The following is a 26,133-nucleotide window of genomic DNA, read 5'->3' on the forward strand; positions in this document are numbered from 1 at the left end:
TTTTAGCAAACATGTTAGAGCAGCCAGAATAACACAAAATGAAGTAGTATTATAGTAGTAGTAGTATAGTTGTATCAGTCCCTTCCAGGCTGAAGTCGCCAGACTGTACTATTTTACATAACTGGCTCGGCAGGCAGGGCAAACAGTGAGTGAAATTAATGATTCTGACAACAGATCGCCTATTTATTGTACTGGGACAACGAGGAAAAGAGTGACCACTTGTACACAATCAGCAAGCGAGTTTTATACGCTCTGTGAAGGTTTGCCATGCCATGCAGCTACCAGGGAAAATCACTGCGCACCCAATGACTGGTCCTTAACGGCAAACACACACACATACGCTCACACACACCCACACATACATGCGTTCACGATGTCAAACAGTTTAAGACCACCAGGGGCTGCCAGATACTTCAATTTAATCAGAAGCACCCTTGGTAATGCATGAAAAAGACCCCTCCCAGCAAACAGTGTCAGTGTGCTTATGGGCAGCAGAATGAGAAGATGCAGTTGAAGAAACACATATGAGGGAACAGGCTTTGGCTAAGTAAATTGGGTCCACTGAAAATTTAAAGGTAAATACTGAAATAATTTATCTGTTCATTAAATTTGTGAATGCTATCAATTTACAGGCCAAATGGTGCAGAAATGCAAAATTTCCTTTCAGGAAAAAAAAAAATACAAGCGTTGGTAAATTCATGCTTCATTGCGTGCTACCAGTATTGAAAGAAAATTAATGTATCATTTATATTTTTATTCATTTTGTATATGAAGAGTAATTTGAATTCATATTTATTGACGTTTCTGACATGTTTATATTGTCATTGTGTGTTAAAGATCCTTTTATCGTTAACCGAGTGCTTTTCTATGTGGTCAGTTTAGGTCATTTTTAGCGTCAAAAACAGTCACATCAGGTTGTCATCACGTCTTGGGCAGCACTGTGAAATATACCTGGCAATTCCTAGGGTGGCAGGCTTATGTCTGGACATGGGCAACGGTTCAATAAAGGCTCCACGGGCTGAGGAGAACACTTGCCTAGCCTCCATCCACACAGATCCCCCAGGGCTGGACACTGAAATTTTGAGGTTAGTCAAGTCAAATCTCAAGAATTCTGCCAGATATGAATGTGTATAATGTATAACTTAACAGTCTGTAGTCATTACAAGGCAAATAGTCAAATTGTGCATTTTCAGCCTCGTTAAGGATGGTTCTTCAATCCATTTTTTTTAAATGGGTAGACTCATCACAATATGTTAGGAATCTGTAATCCACTATTATTATTCCAAGCGTTTAAATTTCAAACTATGTGATCACAAACTAAAAGAATTGGGGGAAAAATAATTCGCAGCCAGATCACAATTATAAAAAGGGAAAACTTTAACATTATTAAAATATTATAGTCATGTACAATTACAACCATCCAGCTGTATTCCAGAATGACCCATGTGGCACAAAAGATCTTATATCAACTGAAATATATATTTTTTTCCATTCTGACTGCTGTAGTAAACAACCTTTCTCATTCTGATTGTTGTAGCACAGCGGTCGGGTAGGGAACACAAGTTCCTGGAGTGCCATATCCTGCCTGTTTTAGATCTCGCCATACACCAAGCATGCCTGATTCGAATGATCAGCTCATCAACAAGCTCCGGAGAAATCTGAAATGATCCTGATTATTTGAACCAGAGGTGTTTGGAGTAGGGAGAGGTCTAAAACAGGCAGGATATGGCGCTCCAGGAACCAGAGTTCCCTACCCCTGCTCGGCAGACATTTAAGTGGCATAAATGTGCCCATTAATCAATGTAAGTCTCGGTATAATATGAAGTTCTTCATTGTCGAATATGATTGTAGAATATCATTGTACTGTGAAGGGATTTAAAATATAAACAAGAGCTGCTGCTCACGAATGCTGTCTATCCATAATTGTTCTGTGAACCAAGCATTTTTTGTAGAATACCGTCAAATTATCGTAAGAGTTTTTGGAAAAAATATGGAGCTTTTCATTTTTTTTAGCCCACATCGCCCCCCTCGCATGCATTGCACTCAGTAATCAAAATTTCTCCATCTCAGGATACGAATAAATTACCTGGAGCTGGAATTGGCACAGAGGGACCAAGCATTAGAAGCTCAAGAACTTCAGCTGCAGCATTTGCAGAGGGAGCTAGATGCCAAGATCTCCCAGATTGACAAACTACAGGACGCTATAGGGTACAACAGCAGTTCGGGATGTGACCCACCAGCACTGTGTCACCGCCGCTTCAGTGTAATCAATGAAGGTCCCAGTCGTTTTCACAAGGTTGCCGTGGAGATCCACCAAAGGCTTAAAGCCAAGAAAGGTGTCTCTGCTGAACCTACTTCTGAAAACTTCTGTGCGGGGCTTAGACCTACTCACATTTCCATGGTGAAACCCGTATACAAAGATTCTGAGTAAGTTGATTGACAAAACATGCATTGTGCAGTAAACACATTTACTGATATTTGGACGGACCGGTGCACAATTAATGTTTTGGTTGTGTGCAACAAAAAGGAAATATCTGGTGTTTTCACTGAAGTGAGGCGAAGTTCATGACTGGTGAGGCAATGACTCCTATAGAGTCTGATATAAGAATAAGAAACCAAAATAGACAATGAATCTTAGCTTGGGACCTTAATTGAAACAGATGTTTTTTGGGTGGCTTTCAATCATTTTAATTAGGCATCAATCAATTCCACAGAATTAGATAGCAAGATAAAGAAAATTATTTAACATAAGAACAAGGTCATTTCTGTTTTCTTTGGCTTTTTTTTTTTGCTCATCTTAATTTTTTCAATTAAAGAGTATTTGCTCTTCACATTCAATGCTACGAAGCCCTGATTATAAAATGACCCACGTGTTCTGTATCATGACAAATGTCTCATGATTCCAACAAAAGAGATTGGCTATGATAAAAACATAAATAGCGGCAACCTAAAAACAAACAGCAATGTTTCTTTGCAGGCATGGCACCCCATGTGTGGGGAGATTGAAAAAAAAAAAATCTATTTTCATGACTCACTTACTTGAGATTCTCTTGTTTTTAATTTTTAAATTAACAAGACATATATATATATATATATATATATATATATATATATATATATATACATATACATATACATATATATATATGGATATATTGTCTTTCCATTCTGGCGTCTTATACCATTCATGAAGCAAGTTGTTCTGGGGGATATCATCTTGATGTATTTCAGGAGGCCTTTTGTTTCCTCACAAGTCCACAGCCCCTATCTTTCCACTTCGTGTACAGCTTCAGGATGCTGGACTTTAGGTGGAACCCACTGTGCATTGTAGGGAGGGCCAGGATTTTTTTCATTGGCCAGGGAATTATAATAGGCTGGTATCTGATTACTGGCAAGGCATAGGTTGTTGTGGCCTCTATCTTATTCTTGTGATTCAGCTGACTATTCAGGATTTGCTTCACCCACCTCAGGTATGTAGCCAAGGCTGCCCTCCTAGCAGCCTCCTCATGGTTACTATTAAGGTGTTTATTGCTGTCCTGTACGTCTGCTATGCTACCTTCAGACAGTTCAGTACCTTCAGTTGTGATTTTCCTCCCTCATCTTGATATCAGTCGCCCACAATTATTTAGTGTGAATGACATTCTGATATCATCGCTGTCTGCATCCATGTAGAGACAGTGGCTGACACTTTTGAACTCGGACCAAAAACCACACATGGCTATGATCTGACTGAGTGAGTTCAGGCCTATGCAGAGCAGCAGCGGGGACCGAGCATCTCCTTGGAATATGCCGCCTTTGATGTTCATCAGTGCAGTTGGCTTTGAGTTGGACTCCAGTGTTGCACAGCCCCATTGGAATAAATATAAAATGTCTTGTATTTGGGTGGAGGGATGAGGTGTTCAGTCAAGCATCTATGTTGTACTTGTACCAGGGTTCCTTCATTGAAGAATGAATGAATTTTATGTTTCCACATTGTATTCAAATTGATGAATTGTAGACATCATTGGGTCCAAATCTAGACCACTGCTGATGTTAAGTTTATTATTCTTTTCATCCATTTGACCCGCTGTGGAAGTAATCTCCTCCAAGATGTTAGATTAAGTATTTACCAGCATATCTATATTTACCATGTCTGCATATGTGTGCCATAGAGGCATGATTTAATAGCTTGTAGGATGGTTGCCATGACAAGTCAATTATCTGGAGTGGCACCCAGTGAAGTCCAACCAGATTCCAGTGGAGGCACTGGTCCCCATAACACCCCCCTTCTGTCTCCGCCAGTGAATTTATACTTATACGTTTCAATAACCCAAACAGAATCTTTGCTAGTATGATCAAAAGATCCAAACACCCCCACCTACTCTGCTTATGCAGATCTGAAAGGCAGCATTATTATGGCGACATAATAGGAAGACACAAAGAGGAACAAAAGGATACTGGATATGAAAGCAGGCGCAGAGTCATTTAGGGCTTCAATTACACAACCCATGTTATTTTGCTTGCCCACAACACCCAGATTCATTCACAAGCTTTCTTTTTCATTCTGGATGCACAAGTGCATCAGCTGTGTGATGTGGTAATGAACAAGCGTACACCCCCCCACACACACCCCTCACACACCTACAGATATACACAAAGGGAACCACGTGAATAACAACACAATTGCACATGCAGGACAGGGCATGCTTATTTGGAAAGTTATTGGAAACGATGGAAAATATTTAATTTCTGTAAACAACAACAAAATGTCCCCGTCCTTCCAGTTCTCCCTCATCTTGAATGGATTTTCAATATACTGGATGAACATTGTACTGTATGTAATGGATGTAACAACAGCTTTTGGTCGCTAAACAGACAACGTTTGCGCAACAAAATTAGCTTCTTACCGGTGACTTGGTGCTCCTCCGTAATCCCTAACACATTTCTCATTCTCACCAAACTTTCTCTCTGCTGCTCAATTATTGTTTTCAGCTTCGAATTTCAATACTTGAAGCTTTGTCGTCTGCACAACATGAGTATATTGTGATTAGTCATTCTCATGTGTCTTTGGATCAAGGATGAGATATCTGTGCATAAGTCTAAAGTACCCTCTCGTGGTTGTCCGAGATTTTTTTTTTTTTATTCAGGTATAAGTCGCTCCAGAGTATCAGTTGCAGTAGCAGCCAACCTATGAAATGCAACTTATAGTATGGAAAATGATGTACTTACTAATGAAAAATTATTTTGGTAGTACTGTTCACTCAAATGGCATCATCTGGATTGTAGGCACATCCTGGCAGTCATGAGTTAGGAGGGGTGTGTTGCAGTTCAAACATTTCAAAGGCAACAAGTTAATGTCTTGAGCATTGCAATTTCATTTTTGATCAGGGTAATGTTATAGGCAGGCTAAGTGTCATTTCCTAACCTCAATGACTTCTTTCCTTTTTAGAATTAAAAAGCTAATGAATGATGCCATCACAAATAATGACTTCCTTAAAAGACTGGAGCCACAGCACATGAGGGAGATGGTTGACTGTATGTATGAGAAGGTGTACGCTAAAGGACAGCTCGTCATACAGGAGGGTGAATCTGGAAACTACCTCTACGTTTTAGCAGGTCAGTTCACCGTATACGAGTGGCCATCAACATGGTTTATTGCCAGGGTGTTTTGTGTATTGACATTTGTTTCTTTCTTGGTTCCGTCATTTTTGATAATTGTGAGAAATCAAGTACATGATCAATCTTATTACATTGGATATTGTTGTATCCTCTACTATTATTTCAGGTAAGGATGAAGGAAGGCTCAGGTGTAGACGGATGACTTTTTAATCGCAACGGAGCAGAGCAGGATGACATGAAGAGCTCTCATTCACATTGTCAACACACGCGCTGCGTGATGATGTCACGCATAACCACGGGATTCAACACAGACCAAAAATACATAACAGATATCATTACCATTGATCATTAAAATTGATATAATTGAAGTACTTTGCGAATTATAGTACGAGCATAATTTAAAAGAGAAGTATGTTTTGCATTTCAGATGGCTTGCTGGAAGTCGTCCAGAGTGGCAAGCTGCTTAGTGAGATGCGTCCTGGAACAGCATTCGGAGAATTGGCAATACTGTATAACTGCAAAAGAACGGCCACTGTGAAAGGTGAGTATCGACGCAATCTTTACTAACTTAGTGATATTGAGGATCTATTTTGAATTTATATATTTATATTTTGTGTTTTAAATTTTATTTTACAATTTTCTTTCAAATGTGTTTGATGATAGCGAGAAAAAAAAAGTTGGAAAACACATCACAGCATTGCACTTTGGGGTGTGACTTGAATTTCACCTTGAGTTCACCAATTTGTATTTTTATTCAATAATCCAGAATAATCAGCAAACAGTATGTATCATACGGTATCATATGGAGCCAGGTGTATTACCATACTCTAATTGTAGTTAATTTCAATTTTTCAATTGTGTGTCTGATGGATTTGACAACCCATTTTGTGACGTGTTTGCTTTGTGTATCATAAATGAGAAGTACCCCCTTGAAAAGAACCAAATTTTCCAGAATTCTTAGGACAATATTCTTCTGGTTTATTTCACCATTCTCCATGCGTTACCACCCTTGAGTTATTTATTTTTGGTGAATTATAAAATTGTAAACATAACATCTATTTTAGCGAGACTTAAATTGTTTTGCACTCATTTTTACAACTTATCTCATTTGTTCACCACTGTAGTAAGCAATAAAAGGGATATACATTTTTCAGAAGTACGCAATAACAGCATTAACTATAAATATATTTTTTGTCGTCACTGTCATACAGCTGTCACAGAGTCCCACATATGGGCCTTGGATCGCCAAACTTTCCAGGCCATCATGATGCGAACTGCTCAAGCCAGGCATGAAGAGTATTTCAACTTTTTACGCAGGTAAAGAACACATGCAAACTGCTATAAAATAATTAGTATTTTACAGTAAGATTAATTTGTGACTTAAAATTCTTCCAAGATTTTTACAAATCTTTTATGAGGTTACATTTATTGTAAATCACCCAAAAGGGGTTGAAATATGTGCTCTATTGTTACTGCTATATCACAGCCACAAGAATTAGCAGTAGGTCCATATGTGTGAATAAATCCAGAATTATGGCCATTATATAATTAGGTTTGGAAGTATTTTAACCATAGCAGACACTTGATTTCCTCTTATTCACACCATGCAGGCATGGGTTTATTTTGGGTTTTCTCCTATTTCTAAAAACACATCTGTTAACTGAATTAAACCATTTAAATTCCCGTATATAGGTGAAAATGTGAGGGTGAGTAGTTTGTCTATGTGCATTGATGTTGACTGGGGATCTGTCTAGGGAGTGCCTGCCTCTCTTCCATAGTCAATTGACATTGACTGCAACCCACCAATGAGCCTGATCAGAATAATCTGTTGGAAATGAATGGATGGATAGGTGGAGATACTTTATTGACCAGTAAAAAAAATATTTTTAGGACAGGTTGTGCCATCGTGGAAGTCTTGCATGAATGTAGTGCAACATCTCAAAGCTGATGTCACGTTGTTGCTCTTTTTAGCACACACTGGTCAGACTCAATGCCTCTTTTGCAACTTGCACGTGCACTCAACTTTCTGAATCTGATTTCCTCACTTGAGATGGTATGGTGCTCTTGAAGACTCAAACTGGACTGTTGAGGAATGTTACATATGAATTTAGTGTTGAAAATCATGGCTGTATATACATTTATTTCAGTGTGACAACATAGTGGACAGCACGGTGGTTTGAGGGGGAGCACATCTGACTCACAGTTGAAAGGTTCTGAGTTTAAAGCTCAGCTCAGGCCTTGGAGTTTACGTGTTCTTCCCTGGCATGGGTTTTCTCCATGTATTCCAGCTTCCTTCCATTTCACAGAGCATACATGCTCTGTAAATTAAAGACTCGAAAATTGCCCATAGGTATTCATAGTTCACACTACAAAGACAATATATGTTATGTTTGAACTGATGAACTTGATTGTTATTTGACATTAATTTGATCCCTGCAACGTATTGTAAAACAGATGGACCATGGTCATGTTTATTGCTAAATTATCACCTTGCCTTTAACCTAGACTCAAGCATTTGGGAACTGAGGTCATCAAATGTTGAAATTGTGGGTGGCATTTTTTTCCACGTTTTTGCTTAATCTACAACTTTCGTTGTATTTTGGGCTTTATGACGCGCCACACATTTTAAATGGGAGACAGGCCTTGACTGCTGGCAGGCCAGTCCCATACTTACACTCTTTTTCTATGTAGCCTCACAGTTGTATGTTGCTCCAAGACCTGTTTGTCAATAATAAAGAGGAGTTATTTTTGCCAGGTCCATCAACATATTTGAGTTGTCAACAGCACATCTTATATGTAATGAGGAGACTTGCTAACGTTGACTGTTGACACTGCAGCAAAGAGCAGTGACAATGCTCAGGTTACGGACAGTTCTCTCTATGCAAGATGTGTGTTCCAATTTTAAAGGGAATATGAGGAGTCGCTTTGATTGGCAGCAAATGGAGTCTGCTATGTTCACACCCACAGCGGCGCAAACCTCCCTTTTTTTAAATACACTAGCTTGTGAGCATCTGTGAAATTACCTGAACCCAGTCAAATCAACCATCGCACAAATTTAGACGACGCCTCAAAGTCGTAATATTTGGTGAGAATGAAAGTTGGAGAAATGTTAATAATAATAAAAAGTTTTTCATTTGGAAAATGCTAACACTGTTGAATAGTAGATGCGAGTTAATACAGTGCAAAAGCTTTGCCCTGACACTATTTTTACTGTTTTTTTTTTTTTTTTTTAAGTGTGTCTTTGCTTCAAGGACTACCAGAAGAGAAACTTGCCAAGATTGTTGATTGTCTTGAAGTTGTGAGTCTTTCCAATAATTTAATTTAATTTTCATGCAAAGTTTCCCTGTAAACCATAGACTATCCAGTTGGGACAAATGTGTTTTTTCTTTGCAGGACTATTTCAAAAAGGGAGAATACATAATTCGTGAAGGTGAAGATGGGAACACATTCTTTATCATAGCAAAGGGAGAAGTAAGATTCACACTGATGTGCCTTGCACAAATCCCCCCAAAAGCAGTATTTTATATTGTGACACTTGTATTGTGAAGCAATGTGGTCAAAAGTATTAAATCGAATGCAGAAGTGAACATTAGAAAATTTTATAAAATATTTATCTAAATTAGGCATCCACTACCAGATATTTTTTCAACACCAAACAACCTGTAAAATAAGTTGAGAAAAAATAATTCATATTCTATCGTAATTAAATAATGTTTATGTATTTTCACAATGAACTGGAAGAAACTGTCATGATTTGTATTTGTTATTTTTGGTTTAGTATTTAGTTTCATGTTTTGGCCTTGTGTTCCTGTGTCTTGTCTCATCTTGTCTATTGTGTCCACCTGTGTTCGTTTACCCAAGCCCTTGTGTTAACCAATCCGGTCCTTCCAACCCTCCAGGTCTTGTCCAGGTGCTCCTCGTTGTCTCGTCAATTTGTGTGTATTTAGTTCCCTGGTTGCTTTCAGGTCTTGTTGGTCCATTGTCATTGTCACTTGTCCCTGTCGCTTGACCCTGTTACCTGTTCCTGTCGCCTGTACCTGTCGTTGGTTTCCTGCCGTTGTCCAGTTTTTCCAAGTTCCTCCTTTGTCTTTTGTTTTCTGTTTATTAAATGCCCTTGAAGTTACCCCTGCCTGGCTTCCCTGCGTTTGGGTCCTCACCAACCTCAACCCGGACCGTGACAGAAACATTTCTCTCGACCGTAAGGTGCACTTTAAAGTCCTAAATGTTCCCCAAAACAAACGAGCGCCCTGTAATGCGACACATGTACACATGGCATTCTCTCGATCAACGGGCCCGATTCCCCAGAGGGTATCTATGAGTGCATGTTAGCACACCTTGCTGGTTAAAGTTTAAGACCACTGTACGATCAACGGGCCCGATCCCCCAGAGGGTATCTATGAGTGCATGTTAGCACACCTTGCTGGTTAAAGTTCAAGACCACTGTACGCAGAAGTTAATAAATTCTGTGAGTATGTTTTTTAGTGATGGTTTGAGAGAGTCTGTTAGAAAAGACCAGTACAGTGGAACCTCGGTTCTCGAACGACTCTGAGGTCGAACAAATCGGAGTTCGAACAAAAAAAAAGAGAAATTCTTGCTTCGCAGTTCGAACAAACATCGGAGTTCGAACGCCGGTATGATGCGTGAGTGCGCACGCGAGGGTGGGGGCTGAGCGGCCAATTGACCAATGGGCGTCGAGTGAGGACGTGCTACATGCTGCAAAGTGTTTTTAGCCCCTAATCATGGCTCCCAAGAAGGTCGGTGGAAGCAATAAAGATGCTACCAGCGAAAAATGAAAAATAGTGCGTACAACTGTCGCATTTAAGAAAGGAATCATAGCAAAATATGAAGGAGGTGTGCGAGTGTCTGATCTGGCTAGGGAATACAGCATGGCGAAATCTACGATCAGTACGATACTAAAGAATAAGGAGGCTGTGAAATCTAGTGATGTGGCTGTGGGAGTGAGTGCTTTAAGCAAGCAAAGGCCGCAAGTTTTGGAAGAGGTTGAAAAACTTCTGATGATTTTCATAAATGAAAAACAGTTAGCGAGAGATAGTGTTAGTGAAGAGATTATTTGTGCGAAAGCACTAGAAATATACAATGATTTGTTAAAGAAAGACTCGTCGCTCATTGTTGGAGGATCTGATTTCAAGGCTAGGTTCGAAAAGTTCAAGAGGAGAAGTGGCATCCACAACGTGGTTCGACATGGGGAGGCATCAAGTTGGGACAAGGCTGCAGCGGAAAAATTCAAGATCGACTTTGCCAGTTTCGTTAAACAAGGAAATTATCTTCCCCAGCAGATTTTCAACTGTGATGAAACCGGTCTTTTCTGGAAAAGAATGCCACGGAGGACATACATTACACGCAAGGAGAAGTCCATGCCAGGTCACAAGCCAATGAAAGATCGCTTCACGCTTTTACTGTGTGGCAACGCAAGCGGGGATTGTAAAATCAAGCCTCTACTTGTTTATCATTCGGAGAATCCGAGGGCATTTAAGGCCAACAACATAATGAAAAGCAAATTGCCTGTTATGTGGAGGACAAACTCCAAGGCTTGGCTAACGAGGCAATTTTGCACCGAGTGGGTGCATAAAGCTTTTGGCCCGGAAGTAAAAAAATATTTGGAGGAGAGGAATTTGCCACTACGCTGCCTTTTGCTAATGGATGATGCCCCTGCACATCCTCCAGGTTTGGAGGACCATTTGACGGAGGAATTTGATTTTATCAAAATTAAGTTTCTGCCTCCAAATGTCACCCCGTTAATCCAACCCATGGACCAGCAAGTTATTGCCAACTTCAAGAAGCTCTACACGAAATATCTCTTCCAAAGGTGCTTTGAAGTCACGAATGACACTGAACTGACCCTGCGCGATTTTTGGAGGCACCATTTCAACATCGTGCACTGCATCAACATAATCGATAAAGCATGGGACGCTGTGACCTATCGGACGATGAATTCTGCTTGGGGGAAGTTATGGCCCGAGTGTGTCACCGAGGGTTTCGGTGTTGCAGGGACCAGCACGAGTGTTGGTGTTGAGGAGGAGGAGGAACCCGATCTCATTGATGAAATTGTGTCTGTGGGCAAGAGCTTGGGCTTGAAGATTGACAACGATGATGTGGGGGAACTCCTGGACGAACATCAAGCCAAGCTCACCACAGAAGAACTCATCCACCTTCAGAATGAGCAGAAGAGAAAGTTGGAGGAGGAGATGTCTTCTGAGGAGGGGGAAGCAAGAAAGGATGCCCCAACGTCCGAGATTAAACAAATGTGTAGCAAATGGGCCGTGTTACAGAATTTCGTCGAACTCCACCACCCCGATAAAGCTGCAGCCACCAGAGTCATCAATGACTTTAACGACACTGTCATGAACCACTTCCGAAAAGTGCTAAATAGAATAGAATAGAATAGAAATCCCTTTATTGTCATTGTACTCAAGTGTGCAACGAGATTAGAGGGCTCCCCTCTCCAGTGCAATACAACAATAATACAGACAAATATATAAAAAGAAGGCAGAAGCAAGTGTCATTGGATAGATATTTTAAGAGAATAGAACATCCTGTAGCCGAGTCATCCGCAGCAAAGAGATTTGAACGTGAGAGCACCCCTCAGACAGAAGAGCTCCCCGAAGTTTTTATGGAAGGGGACTCTGCTTTCAGACAATAATTTTCCTCCCCCCCCCCCCCTCCACCTGCGCCTTCTGCTGACCAGCACAAAGGTAAAAAAATCCTATTCATAATTCTTTTCTTTATCTTTTTTTTTTTATTTTTACACGTTCATGTTAGCGTAATCTTTTGTACGGAAATGCATGCATAAAATAATGTATAAAATACTAAAAAGGTAAAAATTCAGGGTGTTGGAAAGGATTAAAACGATTTACATTATTTGTAATGGGAAAAATGGTTTTGGAGTTCGAACGATTCGCTTTTCGAACAGGGTTCTGGAACGGATTACGGTCGAGAACCGAGGTTCCTCTGTATGTACGTGCGGGAGAAAGCTGGACAAAAGGGCAGCTGTCCACGATGTCGTAGTCTGTCTTATCATTCATGTTACTGCATGCAAGAAACATTACAGGTTTAGACAAAAAAAAAAAAAAAAATGCCCAAAAGTACACCACTCACATCTCTCTAAACAGTCATCTGATTGGCTGAGGCTGATTGGTTCCCAGAATCCATTGCAGTAATCTTTTCGTGTTATTTCTATTTCTTATGGCGATATGAATGGCATGAGAGATGTTTTGTGTAATTTTATTTTGTTTGTTTCATTGTTTGCTCGTATGCTGTTCAGTAATAGTTTTGGTTTTGATTTAAAACCGTGACTATAAGGCGTGTGGTGACTAGTTACATCCCTCCCCTGACATGACTTTTTTTGCTTTGTTGTCATGAGAGCTCTTGTAGCATCTATAGGACTGCCATTGTCAAAGCTAAATGATAGCAGCATCCGCAGAATAAGTACCCCGCCAATAACAAAAATATTAACCCCAAACATCAAGTGACTTATTCTGTGTATTTCTAGGATCATTCTGAGTATGTGTAGCAAATTTGAGCAGATCCCTCTTTCCGAAGCAAAGTTTACTGGGGGGGGGGATACAGATTCTGGCAGCACCTACCAGAATAATTACCCCCCCTCTAATCACAAAAATATTAACCCTATTTAATGAACATACTGACATTATTGCCATCAAAATGTCAAATAAATAAGCAAGTACAATAATTACGTGACTTAAAGGGCCCTTATAATCTACTGTATATTTAACATGTTTTATGTTACTTTACAAAGAATTCTTACATTTCTTAATATTTTCCCTCGTGTATTGGCGTGTCAAAGATGGTATTGCTGCAGTTGTTGGTGGTGAGGCTGGAGTGGCTGAGGGTGGTGTGGCTGAGGCTGGAGAAGCTGAGGATGGAGGAGCTGAGACGTTAGAACTGCTGTATGACAGGACACAATTTTCCAAAACGCTTATTTGTCTAGGTAACAAAGACACTTTCTGCGATGCGATTTTTCGGGAGGCCTCAGGTGTCTTTTTACCTTAATTCCCGTCGCGTATCTTACCTTCAATGTCATAAAGAGAAGCTTTTCTTCTGAGGAGCAACTTCTCCTTCTTTGTGAAACCAATTGGGTATTCACGCTTATCTTTGTATGCAGTTATTTTTTTGTATTCTGCTGGATCCATCTTGAGTTATATCATAAGTCCGACTAACTAGCAGACACGTTGACGTCACGAAATTGGAATCAAATTTTGCAATGCAACAATGCTGTGTCCGTACTTATTCTGGCAGGTGCTGCCAGAATCAGTATCCCCTAGTAACTTTGCTTAAAAAAAAGGGATCCTGCTCAAATTTGTTACACATACTCAAAATCATCCAATAAGTACACAGAATAAGTCACTTGATGTTTGGGGTTGACTTTTTTTTGATTGGAGGGGGGGTACTTATTCTGGCGGGTGGTGCCAGAATCTGTATCCCCCCAGTAACTTAGCTTAGAAGAGGGATCCTGCTCAAATTTGCTACACATACTCAAAATGATCCTAGAAATACACATAAGTCACTTGATGTTTGGGGATATTATTTTTTTTTGATAGGAGGGGCTCCGGGGTACTTATTCTGGCAGCGGCTGGCAGAATCAAATCCCCTGGTAACTTTTCCTAGGAAAAAGGGATCCTGCTCATACTTGCTGCAGTTCCTCAAAATGATCTCAGTAATACTGTTAGTCCTTTGATTGTTTGATCACCTGTGAGCGTACTGCCTGCCATAATATCCATATTGTTTTGAGTTATGTAGTTGTGTGATGCTTTGAATAAGTATATAGATGTCCTCCTGTGTAAGTGGTCATGGAATGCATCTCGAGTCCGACGCAGAACACGAGTGACTTTATTTTGTTTTTCTTTTACTACTCTTGACGCTAATATCGGCAATTACGTGTTCTCTAACAGGAGACCACCTGTATGTATCTTCCTACTTAAATTTGATCCCGCTGGAAACATGATAGCCCATGTACTTCACTAATCCTCTCCCTTTTTTTATTGAGTTCGATCACTGAAATTCACTATAGTAGTTTCATTGATTACAAAACTTCTTTGGCCTAACAAATGCGAAAGCAGGTAATTTTCCCCCAATATCGGTAGAATCAAACGCTTACTTTACATGTTAAATTTGTAAAAAAAAAAAAGAAAAATTGTAGTGAATGGTTCCGCGGAAAACCACACCAACTGATACTATCACTTTTATGCAAAACCTAGTTTAACTTTTATGCAAAACCTAGTTTAAATTACTGCAAATCAAAATCACAAAATTATGCAATTTCCATGCCTTTCAATGAAAACAAACGTACTAACATCGCGTCGCCTTCAGTCAATGCGTTCGCGTCAGGGGATACAGATTTCTTCGGGGTAAGTACTTTGGCACGACACCGGCACTCCTGCACACACCGCCCAAACCACGACCAACACTTCCCTGACTTTGCCGCCGGCAGCCCTAGTGACTACGAACGGAACCCAACCCCCACTATGAGTGCACAACCGTCGCCTTGTTCGCTCCGCTGTCCTCTGCGAGGCTCCCCAGACACACAGCAGTGTCGTCTGCCTCACTTTTATCTGTTAGCCCTCCTAATCACCTGCAGCTGCGTGCTCTCGCTTTCTGACACAGGTGTAGCCCATCATTCTAATATGTCTCTGTCTCCCTGGCCACCATCTCCGTTACATCCATTACAATATCTACAAAGGTAGAAGATGACTTTTTTTCCTTTGGTCTGATTGACTTCAATAATGCAAGTATTTCTTATATATCTTATTTTTACAGCGTAGGCACAGCAAAATTTTTAATTCTAAAATAACACCATTTGTTTAATGCCAACTTAACGAAACCAGTCATCAAAATACTTTGAAGCATAACTTAATGTTTATAAAAATACACTCTCGCATTATAATTCTTCTGAAAATATTACATGGTTGATGAACGTTTACATTGAACACTTTTCTCATTACATTACCCTGATTGGTGTCAAGTTTGTAAAAGAAAACAAAACAGACTGGATTTTCACTAGTACTGTAATTCACAGACAAGACAAACAAAAAATACAATACTATACAACTTCATTTATATGGCGCATTTCACAACAGCCGAAGCTGTAACAAAGCGTTTTCCATTAGAATTAGTGCTATTTTTTGTGTACTAAATTTCAGTTTCATTAAACTTTCATTTACATTTCAAATGATTAATACTTATGGAATTAAAAAAAACTGTCATGTTCTCTGGGATGACTAAAATGAGCAACAAGCAAACCCAACAAAAATCATTCAATGCCCCCGAACATTCCCACACGCATCTGGGGAACACTTTAGTCTTAAGTCCTTTTGATAATTTAAACAGAACATTTTTCAAAATTGTTCAATTGTTGCTGCCTTTCAGGTTCTCAGTGACAAAAAAGCTATTATATATAAAATGTTATGTGCAGAGCGAACCCTTGCAACTGAATGCAAAGTTAATGTGAGGACAATGTGAAAAAAAGAGCAATGAGCAACATTTTAACTAAACCAAACAGTTGACATTTAACATATTTTCATATATATATATATGTATGTATATATATATATATATATATGTATATACCGAATTTTCGCAGCCATAAGGCGCACTTTAAAGTCCTGAAACTCGTCCAAAAAAGCCAGGGCGCCTTTTGAGGCGGAGCGCCCATTATGTGGACCAAATGCACCAAGTGCACCGCTGGGCTGACTGCGAACATTAACTGCCCGCGCGCACTGCTTATATAGAGAGAAGGTGGGCGTGGCTAACGACAGCAGGCGAACGTGAGAGGAGAGATGGGTGTAAATGACAACGCAAAGGCACGCCCCCAGTGCAAAGCAGCCCCCAATGGCCCTATATGGGCAAACGTGTCTGCTAGCTCTGTTGTTTGGGCTTTCGCAAAAGCCGGCATCTTGAGCAGCGACACGGGGAATCTGACAATGACGAGAGGGAACCTGGTGTGTTTGTGGGAGAACTTGCCCAGCTGTTTATTTCTGATACAGAAGACGATTTTGATGGATTTGTGGATGATGACTGATTAATAATGACATGAGTACATTGTTAAATAGTTCAATAAAATACAACCAAACTCAGTTTTGCTCCTGTTGCCTTTTTAAAAACAGCTAGCCACGCTATCTTCTGTTTTAGTGTGCATGCATGTAAACTAAGGTATTGTATGGTAGGCTGGGAGGCGGAATTTTGCTGGGCCTACACTCTTATGCTATTCAGTTGATTTGGGGTGATAGTTTTAGTTTTGATGTAACACCGTGACCGCACATCGTTTGTTGATTAGTGACTTGCTCACACCGGCATTGTGTCGGCATCCCATCTGAGGGGCTGCGCGGCAACGAGACGGCGAGGCAGACTGATAATGACTCTCGTGTTTGGTGGAGAACGTGTCCAGCTGTTTATCTTGGATACAGAAGACAAGGACTTGGTGCATTTTTGGATGAGGACAACTTCAGCCCGTTGTTAAAAGCTAAAATAAAGTACCACCGAACTCCCGCTGCCATTTTAAAAACACGCTAGCGCGACTGAGCAGCCAGCGCCACTGCTCGGTTCTGTTTGCGCCCAATGATACGGTGCGTTCTATCTATGTATTAAATACAGAAATAGCACCCTCAACTGGTACTGCGCCCTTTGATACGGTGCGTCTTTTGGCCGTAAAAATACGGTGTGTATATATATATATATATATATATATATATAATTAATCATAAGGGTAGATATCGCAACACATGCATAGGTATTGATAAGTCACTTTACTGTATCATAACTTCAACCCAAATTTAAGATTAGAGGATTGAGTAAAATATGTAGCTTTCATTTAATATTAATTTATCAGAGATTTATTTGTATGGAATTTAATTTCTTCTCTTAAAAGGTTCAAATATTTTTATTCAAGTTGCATTTTCCATGACCTGGGATATGGGATATGCTCCTAATCTTTCTTTCTTGAGCGTCACCTTTCTTGTAAAAACCCTTATCAAGTCATGTGAGCGACCTTTAAGTCCAGAGAAGAACTTCGACAGCAGACTAACTGTTGTGATCCTCTTGAAGTCTACAGTTACCTTAGCACAAACACAAGTCCAATCATTAATGAACAAATGAAAGTAAAATATTAATCGTTCACCAAATCAAATCTTGAAACAGTGAACAGATATTTTAATGAAAAACTCTTATTGTACATTCAACCTCACGGTTTAATGGCATTGATCGTAATCCAAATATGAACGTGCACGATAACTGCAATTGACACCAAACAAGAAATTAAGTTAAACAAACACTCAGACCCGAGCTATGCTTTTGGGAAACAAGCAGCATTTGACTAATCAGGTGAATCCCGGGATAAGTTTTTATTCTGACCACAAACTATATGACGAAACGTGTCCTAACACTCATGGCTAACTTTTGTTTTTTTAAATTACTGGTTAGAGCCCGGGTTTGTGTCAAACTGTGGCCTGTTTCTTAAATGTCATTCCTCACTCTCAACTGGTTTCCTCCTGAATCCACTGCCACCCCCTCCCATTAACGAGAGGAGAAAAATGGAAGGCGAAAAGCCACAAACTGTCTTTAAATTGTGAGTTAGTTAACATTAAAGACATTCTGACACTGTGATGATAAATCCAATTAAACCATTTGTTTTTAGACTAAAATGTAATGTTTTGATAAAAACAAGACAAACAATGTTTTGATAACAATAAAAAATGACTAAAATTACGGTATTACGAGAATTTTAGTCTTAATTGGGAGGGGCAAATACAATTTTAATTTGATCCTATCCTTTATGTACAAATATTTTTCCATTTTCAAAGAAAAAATATTAAGGAAGTAAAACGAAATTTCAGTTAAAAAGGAGCAACAATGCTTGTAGTGAACATTTTTTTGAAAAGAAGACAAACTTAGAAATTTAAGAGATAGAGTATGGACACTTAAAGTGCTTGATTATCACAAGCAATAGCACAATGTCAAATGGTTGTTGTAGATTGCAAAATTTTTTCACAACTACTTTTTTGACTATAACATTTGCAACCAGTGCTCTGCATTTAATTACTTACCTCACATGCTCAGAAGAGAGCTGGCCATCGTGTTTTGAAATAAGCAATCATGGGTGCATCTCGGACAACTTCTTCCCTTCTATGTGCAAAGGTTTTCTCCATCATGGCTGCAACTGTGTCCTCATTTTCCCTTTTCTTTACCTCGGATAGAAGGGTCTCTCTTATCTTTTCAAACGTCTCTACAGACTCTCTAGTTGGGAAGGTGGGGTAGTAATTCACCTGATGAAAAGAGGCATTTGCACATTCTGATCTGAAGAGGAATTGAGGGATTCCGATTAAAATCCATTAGGTTGCATTGTCATAAAGCAATCATGGAGTTTTAAGGATTTTGCCTGTCATGTTAAAACTACAATCATGGAGTTTTAAGGATTTTGCCCGTTATGTGAAACCTACATGATTGCAAAATGTATAACCACTAACATGAATAAATACAACAGAAGCTTCAGTTATACTTTTGTTGATACAACAGACAGCCATGTTGACTTTCTTTTGAGTGGATGACATGTTTTTTTACCGGCAGCCTGAGGGTGTATATAAAGTTTGGGTACAAGGTAGCAGCAGTAGGTAGTGAATTAGTGAGCTTACGCTGCTTAGTTAAGGTCATACAATTTCTTGTGGAAGACTTTATATCCATGCCAAATGCCTGCATGAGTGTGAATAGTGGTAAAAGTGGATCATCATTCTTGTCTTCAACTTAACTTGGTACACCTCGGCTGTAAAACTGTAGATGGCCTGGCCGTCTATGGAAAAATGCATTGCAGGAGTGGAGAATGAGTTCAATGTTCAGGGATCACTTTGTGAAGTGTTGGCACTCTTGTACCCATTCACTCCACATGCAAAGCAGCTCTAAATTGCCGGCAGCTGAGTTTGTTCACAGAGTACAGTACCTATGACCACATGATTGGTCTGTGTTTTTCCTGTGCACACTACTTTTGTACACAATTTACCAGAAATCTATGCATTTTAAAGTAAGACTATCTTCAAGTTTCCTGGAATAACGAGCATTTAATGAAATAATCTTTAATAACAGAAAGACTTCTGGGTTATACGAGCCACTCAATATGATGAGTCGGCCAAGAAACACCAAAGTGGGGGTTCAGATTGGCCCTCAATAATAATATGGCATATCCGAAGGATGTAGGAGTTTTCCAATTTACAGTATTTTTATATAAATTCAAAATAATGTTTCTTACATGCAAAAATTGTTGCTCTTCTCTCTGGCAAGCCCTGGCTCACATTCACTTAAAGATAGAGGATGGCCACCTTTTAAACACCTGGGGCCATTTCGTAAACCAATAAATTCTAAAAACAACTGTTTTCTTCTCTATGAAATTCACATTGTCTCTTATTTGTAAACTCGTTAGCTCTTATTTCTCAAACAGAGAGTTTCAGGTTGTTATTTATCTGACACTTTTTGGTGGAAGTCTTTTCACCTTCTTCTATCATCTGTTCTGGGAAAGCCACGGATCCCTCAGGAAGAGCTAGAAGATGTGGCTGGGGAGAGGGATTTCTGGGCTTCCCTGCAGAAGCTGCTGCCCCCGCGACCCAACCCGCGACAGAGAATGTATGGATGGATATAGTCATTGGACCAGTCATAACACTGTGCCCTTAGATTGCTCAGAATAACAAGAAATTATTTGATTTTAAAACCCGGTATTTTGCCATGAAGTCCCAATGACATCATACGCGGCTTGACAGTACAAAACCCGAAAGCAACAGCGTCGCTCAGTGGAGAGTTGTGAATGATAGACAGATAATGTAGAAATGTTCGTGGAACACAAGGACTATGGCATGGAAGATGGTTTAACAGTGATCTAGTGTGCGCCCAAGACCACCCCGATGGCTGACCAACGAAATATATGCGGAAAGAACGAACGTTGAGCAGGACATATGGAAAACAGGTTTGTGCTCCGTGCGTGTGCAAATGTGCACTTTTTAGTTTGGTGGCAGCAGTCCCCCTGCAGCACCTGGCGGGCCACTCCATCACAACCACCGCAAACATCTGGTGGTCTAAAATATGGAAAACAGAGCAATTGTCCCAATGGGAATGAAATTTGCCAAAAGTATGCAGCATGATGGCCTCACAGTGCAGAGGTCGTGTGTTCGATTCCGCCTTTCCGTGTGGAGTTTGCATGTACTCCCCGTGCCTGTATGGGTACTCCGGTGTCCTCCCATGTTCCAAAGACATGCATGGCAGGGTGAGTGGACACTCTAAATTGGCCCTCGGTATGAGTATGAGCGCAGATGGTTGTTCGTCTATGTGTGCCCTGCGATTGGCTGGCAATCAGTTCAGGGTGTACCCCGCCTACTGCCCAAAGATCGCTGGGAATTGGCTCCAGCACCCCCCCGCGGTGCTTGTGACGAGAAGTGGTACAGATAATGGTTGAATGGATGGTATAGGGCGAACGCTGTATCGGTCTGTCGTGGTGAAGAGGGAGCTGAGCCAAAAGGCGAAGCTCTCGATTTACCGGTCGATCTACGTTCCTACCCTCACCTATGGTCACGGGCTGTGGGTCGTGACCGAAAGAACAAGATCTCGGATACAAGAAGCCGAAATTAGTTTCTTCCGCAGGGTGTCTGGGCTCTCCCTTAGAGATAGGGTGAGAAGCTCGGCCATCCGGGAGGGACTCAGTGTCGAGCCGCTGCTCCTCTGCGTAGAGAGGAGCCAGATGAGGTGGCTCGGGCATCTGATTAGGATGCCTCCTGGACGCCTCCCTGGTGAGGTGTTCCAGGCATGTCCCACCGGCAGGACCCCAGAGGACGACCCAGGACACGCTGGAGAGACTGTCTCCCGGCTGGCCTGGGAACGCCTGGGCATCCCTCCGGCAGAGCTGGAAGATGTGGCTGGGGAGCGGGAAGTCTGGGCTTCCCTGCTGAAGCTGCTGCCTCCGCGACCCGACCCCGGATAAGCGGCGGATAATGGATGGATGGATGGTATAATTATGCAAGGTGCTTTTAGCACTTTCAGAAAGATAAATACAATTTATCAGCATTTTCTATATTTCTCTAGTTGTGCTTTACCCATTTCATCAATAGATTTTATCCTCACACATCTATTGTTGAATGTGTAATAGCTATGAGACCAAAGACACACACCCAAACTCTTTTAGCCTCTGCCACCCCTTTTTAGAACACAAGCTACAGACAGCTTTCTGGGTGTGCATTTTCAAAGTCACTGCCCCAAATTTTTCATTTTTCTTTGCATTCAACACCTATCAAAACGGTGTTGTAGTTGTTCGTCTTATTTTTTTCATGAGTGCTTTGGGGTCACTGGGCTAACTGCTCAGACGATCAGCCATTGTGAAGTGACAGGTTCCTGAAAGCACTCAAGCAAATCTGAAGCAGCCGTAGACGCGCCGTGGAACCCTTTTCTGAGAGCAACTTCACCTGATCTCAACCGTCTACCCTCATTCTGAACAAGGAGAAGCCCAATGTCTTATTTTTCATTTGACACTTTGACTGTTGCTTGTACCTTTCTTCAGTTTGTTCCTTTGGTGCTTCAAAGATGAAGAAATTCATTGTGACTCTTCATCATCATCTGGGTGAATAATCTGGGCTTTGTACGCTCCACCACCCGCATTATTCGCCATTCATACAAACACTTCTTGTTCGCCCCAGCAATTACTTACGTTTTAAATTTTTACTCCTACTCACCTTTTGTGCTTTTTGTTTAGTATAAGATCTTGTTTAACCTGTATGTTCAGTAGAATAGAAAATAAACTGTTTCATATAAAGAAGTCCAGCGTGATGTGCGTGTGTGTTTTAATAGTTTAAAATCCCAATTGGATAAAAACTAACTCCAAATGATGTCTGAAGCTTCTCCATTTATAAAAAAAACTGATTCAAATAGGTTTTCCGTCATTTTCCTTCATCAAGAATTCAAAACCAGACCCTGAAAGCCATTTGAGCGTGAGCAACCCAAACACTGAAAATGTTTGTTTTTGCACCCGCTGACCAACTGATTTGGAAACTGTTATGTTGGCTATCTGTAGGTGATTGTGACACAAACCACAGAAGATTTTGCTGAGCCTCAGGAAATCAAGACGCTAGGAGTTGGGGACTACTTTGGAGAGAAAGCACTCATCAGGTTTGTGAACATATTTCCTTTTTCTGCATTTCTAACCAAAACAACTTTATGGACGGACTACTGGTTAGCATGTCTGCTTCCGTCGCCGTTGTTTAGTTATTTTTTTTTTAAATTTGTTTGGATTTATTTTCATAATAGGCCATTTACTCACAAATCATGTTGTCTTAATTAAAGTAAAAGTAGGTTGAAGCATGAGCTTTGTTGGCCTTTCAGTTAATCTGGGTTTACGTATGTATAACTACATAATATAATCCAAATTTGTTGATATGTTTCCAGCGAAGATCTCCGCTCAGCCAACATCATCTGCAATGAGAATGACACGCAGTGTTTGGTGGTGGACAGAGAGTGAGTCAATGCTTTCATTTTCCACACGTTTTTTTAATCACACCCTAAAATTTTGCCACTCCTTTTTTTTTCACCATCTGAAGCAGATAAAAATGCTTCATATGACTAACATTCATACAGCAATGTATGACAAGATTGAGGGGCATAACAATTCTGCCTGTCTCTGTTGAATTATTGGAGTGGGCTGAATATCAGGGGTTTACAAAGTTGCCTACAGTCCTAAATCTTCAGTATGTTATTCATTTTATGTCATCAATGTGTGTCCTTTAACAAGATAATACAGACAAGACAACAAATTCCAATAAAGTTTGATTGTCCATCATTTTTTTCATGTTCAAATTTCCTTGGCAGTAGAGCAAAGTTATTCCATCAAAATTTGCTTTGCACACAGCTAACCAAAACTGTTCCCTTAAAGTATTAAAATGGCTAAAAACTATAGAGGGTGTAAATTAATTCAATGGCTTGAAATGTTACAGCCTGCGGCTAGAAATTGGTTGATCTTGGAACACATGATGTACATGTAAACTCTTGTATGAGCATTTTCATTCTCTCTCCAGCAACTTTAATCAGATGGTGGGAACATATGAGGAGCTTCAGGCTTACCTGAAGGATTATGTAGAAGAACTTTCCAGGAGTGATGAAAGAAGGAATGCCATGTGAGTGCAAGAGGACATCATACATGCAAAGGCTAACGAGCTGAGAGAATTAATATTCCTGCTCCTGGGCAGTATAACGCATTCATTCTAATCCTTCCCAAGGATTTTAATGCTTCAATACAAACAGGAAAATACTAAATATAACCTCATATTCCTAGTCATATTCCTCATATTCATATTCCTGTCTCAGGCCACATTCACCACAGGTTGATTCTGCAGAAGCCCAAGAGCTGAGAAGGTTAAAGGAGAGGATTGTACCATTACCGCATAATAAGCCTTTCCAACAGTTGGAGGTGATGGCAACACTGGGCACGGGAGGATTTGGACGAGTGGAGCTGGTAAACTGTGTTTTACTGAAATCTCACATGGTTATTTATTTGCAATGCCTCATCAGGGTACATAGTTTTCTTACTTATCACCTCACGGGTGTTTTGAAATAATCAATTCTCTATAACCTTCATTATTTTCCGATGTACGAATTAGGATCTCCATTTTTGTGACCGGCGTAAATCCTGTTACAACTGCTGTATCTTTGTGCGGAAGTGGGTTTATTTCACAAACGAGCGCAGGCCAGCGAATTTGCGAGAGCGAGTGAGCTGCGCTACTGTTGGAGTTGTCAGAGCTGACATCAATTATTCCGTTCCATTCATCCTGTTGTATTATTGATGGGGTCCCTAATTGACCAAAAAAACTCATTAAATCAGTCTTGAACTATCAAGGGGTTTACAGTGAACTAAATTGGGAGTTCTTTTGCCAAAATAGAGATTAATACTTTGACATACATACAATTCATACATGGCCTCTGTCTATGAACAATGATTATTAACTTTTGCTATTGAAAAAGACATGGGACTACAAAATCCTTTTCTACGGCAGGCCTAAATCAATGAAGAAAAAAAAACAAAAATCAGAAATGAATGGGAGGTAAGGGAGAAATACTATGTCTAATAGATGAGCGTGAAAAGGTGTAATGATGACTTGATTGAATATATTATAATATATTGGCGGACCATATAAAAATGCGCAGTTTGCTAGTGTTTACTACAATTTCGTATGCACCAAACTGAAGCCCAAATTAATTGCAAAATCGGTAATTATGTCTGGTCAGCAGAGTCTCACGCGTTCAGCAGGTGTAAGGAACTTCACTTGTTTGCACATTAGTTAAGAGAAAAAGAAAGGAAAAAGGAGGCAGCTGGAAGCAGGAAAACAAAGCTTGCTTGCTCCCCCCTCTTTCCATTCCCACATGCTTGATGGGGACACTCAACTTTGTCGTCACCCCCGAATCCGCCGCACATAGGCATTTCGCCATCAACGCTTCTGGAGGCCTTCCACGGAGGAAGACACAAGAGAATTTCTTTCTCCTGGTACCGTGTGCACACGGAGTAAGCATTCCACCAGGCCCAGTTCTGGCCTGCAGCGTCCACTCCCAGTACCTGGACTTCCCTGGTCGCACATAGCTGTGGATTTTGTCACGGGCCTACCTCTTTCGGGAGCATACACAGTCATTCTTACCATTGTAGATAGATTTTCTAAGGTTGCCCTCTTCCTTATATTGCCAGAACTTCCATCAGCTAATGAGACAGCTTAATTATTATTAAACAATGATTTTCGTTTGCAACATATTCCACCAGGCATTGTGTCTGATAGAGGCCCCCAGTTCGCTTCACAAGTCTGGAGGTACTTTTGTGCTTGACTGGGGATTGGAGGTAACCTTCTTGTTAACATCCACAGACTAATAGGCAACTCATGCATGCCAATCAGGAGATGGAATCCACCTTATGCTGCCCATGTAAACCCAGCCTCCTAGAGCTACCACATTGGTTGGGTTGAAAATGCTGACAATACACTGCCTAGTGCACTCCTGGTTATGTCTCTGTTTTAATGTTCCTTGAGCTATCAACCGCTGTTGTTTCCGTCACAAGAGGGAGACTGGCGCTGTTCCTTCTGTTGCGAGCCACCTGCATAAGTGTGACGGGGTTTGGACGTTGGTACGTTCTGCCCTGCCCCGTACAACTACAAGGTCACAGGTGCAGGCCAATTGCCGTTGCACTGCTGCCACTCACAACAGGGTCGGCCAAATGGTTTGGCTTAGTTCGCATAAACTTCCTCTTAAGGTTGAGTGCATGAAGCTGGGACCCAGGTACATTGGTCCCTCTAAGATTGTTGCCCTGGTGAACCCGTGTGCTCCCCGTCTAGAACTCCCTGCTTCTCTTGGGATTCACCCTACTTTCCATGTCTGTCAGGTCAAGCCGATCTCCTCAAGCCCTTTGTCCAATTTAATTTATAATGTATAGTAGAACAATATCTTCACCAACGTGATATCTTCTGGGTACTTTTGAGCTGGTTCATGTGACATTTTGTCAATGAAAGCAGC

The 26,133-nt window shown here is 40.6% G+C and overlaps 1 protein-coding gene across 1 annotated transcript in view; it reads left to right on the plus strand.

The window, feature by feature from the left end:
- The first annotated feature begins 495 nt into the window (after nt 1-495).
- Nucleotides 496-26,133, plus strand: part of prkg2l (protein kinase cGMP-dependent 2, like) — a 72,601-nt gene continuing 46,963 nt past the window's right edge. The window contains exons 1-12 of the mRNA XM_088304596.1: nt 496-575; nt 878-1,085; nt 2,071-2,427; nt 5,429-5,595; nt 6,026-6,139; nt 6,810-6,915; nt 8,833-8,896; nt 8,992-9,069; nt 22,664-22,758; nt 23,035-23,103; nt 23,661-23,759; nt 23,950-24,097. Coding sequence (XP_088160722.1) covers nt 988-1,085; nt 2,071-2,427; nt 5,429-5,595; nt 6,026-6,139; nt 6,810-6,915; nt 8,833-8,896; nt 8,992-9,069; nt 22,664-22,758; nt 23,035-23,103; nt 23,661-23,759; nt 23,950-24,097 — 1,395 coding nt within the window. The 5' untranslated portion in view covers nt 496-575; nt 878-987. The remainder of the gene's footprint in view (nt 576-877; nt 1,086-2,070; nt 2,428-5,428; nt 5,596-6,025; nt 6,140-6,809; nt 6,916-8,832; nt 8,897-8,991; nt 9,070-22,663; nt 22,759-23,034; nt 23,104-23,660; nt 23,760-23,949; nt 24,098-26,133) is intronic.

This window comes from Idiotropiscis lumnitzeri, chromosome 9 (genome assembly GCF_059441095.1).
Source record: "Idiotropiscis lumnitzeri isolate Australia: NSW breed Sydney's pygmy pipehorse chromosome 9, RoL_Ilum_1.0, whole genome shotgun sequence".
NCBI classification, from domain to species: domain Eukaryota; kingdom Metazoa; phylum Chordata; class Actinopteri; order Syngnathiformes; family Syngnathidae; genus Idiotropiscis; species Idiotropiscis lumnitzeri.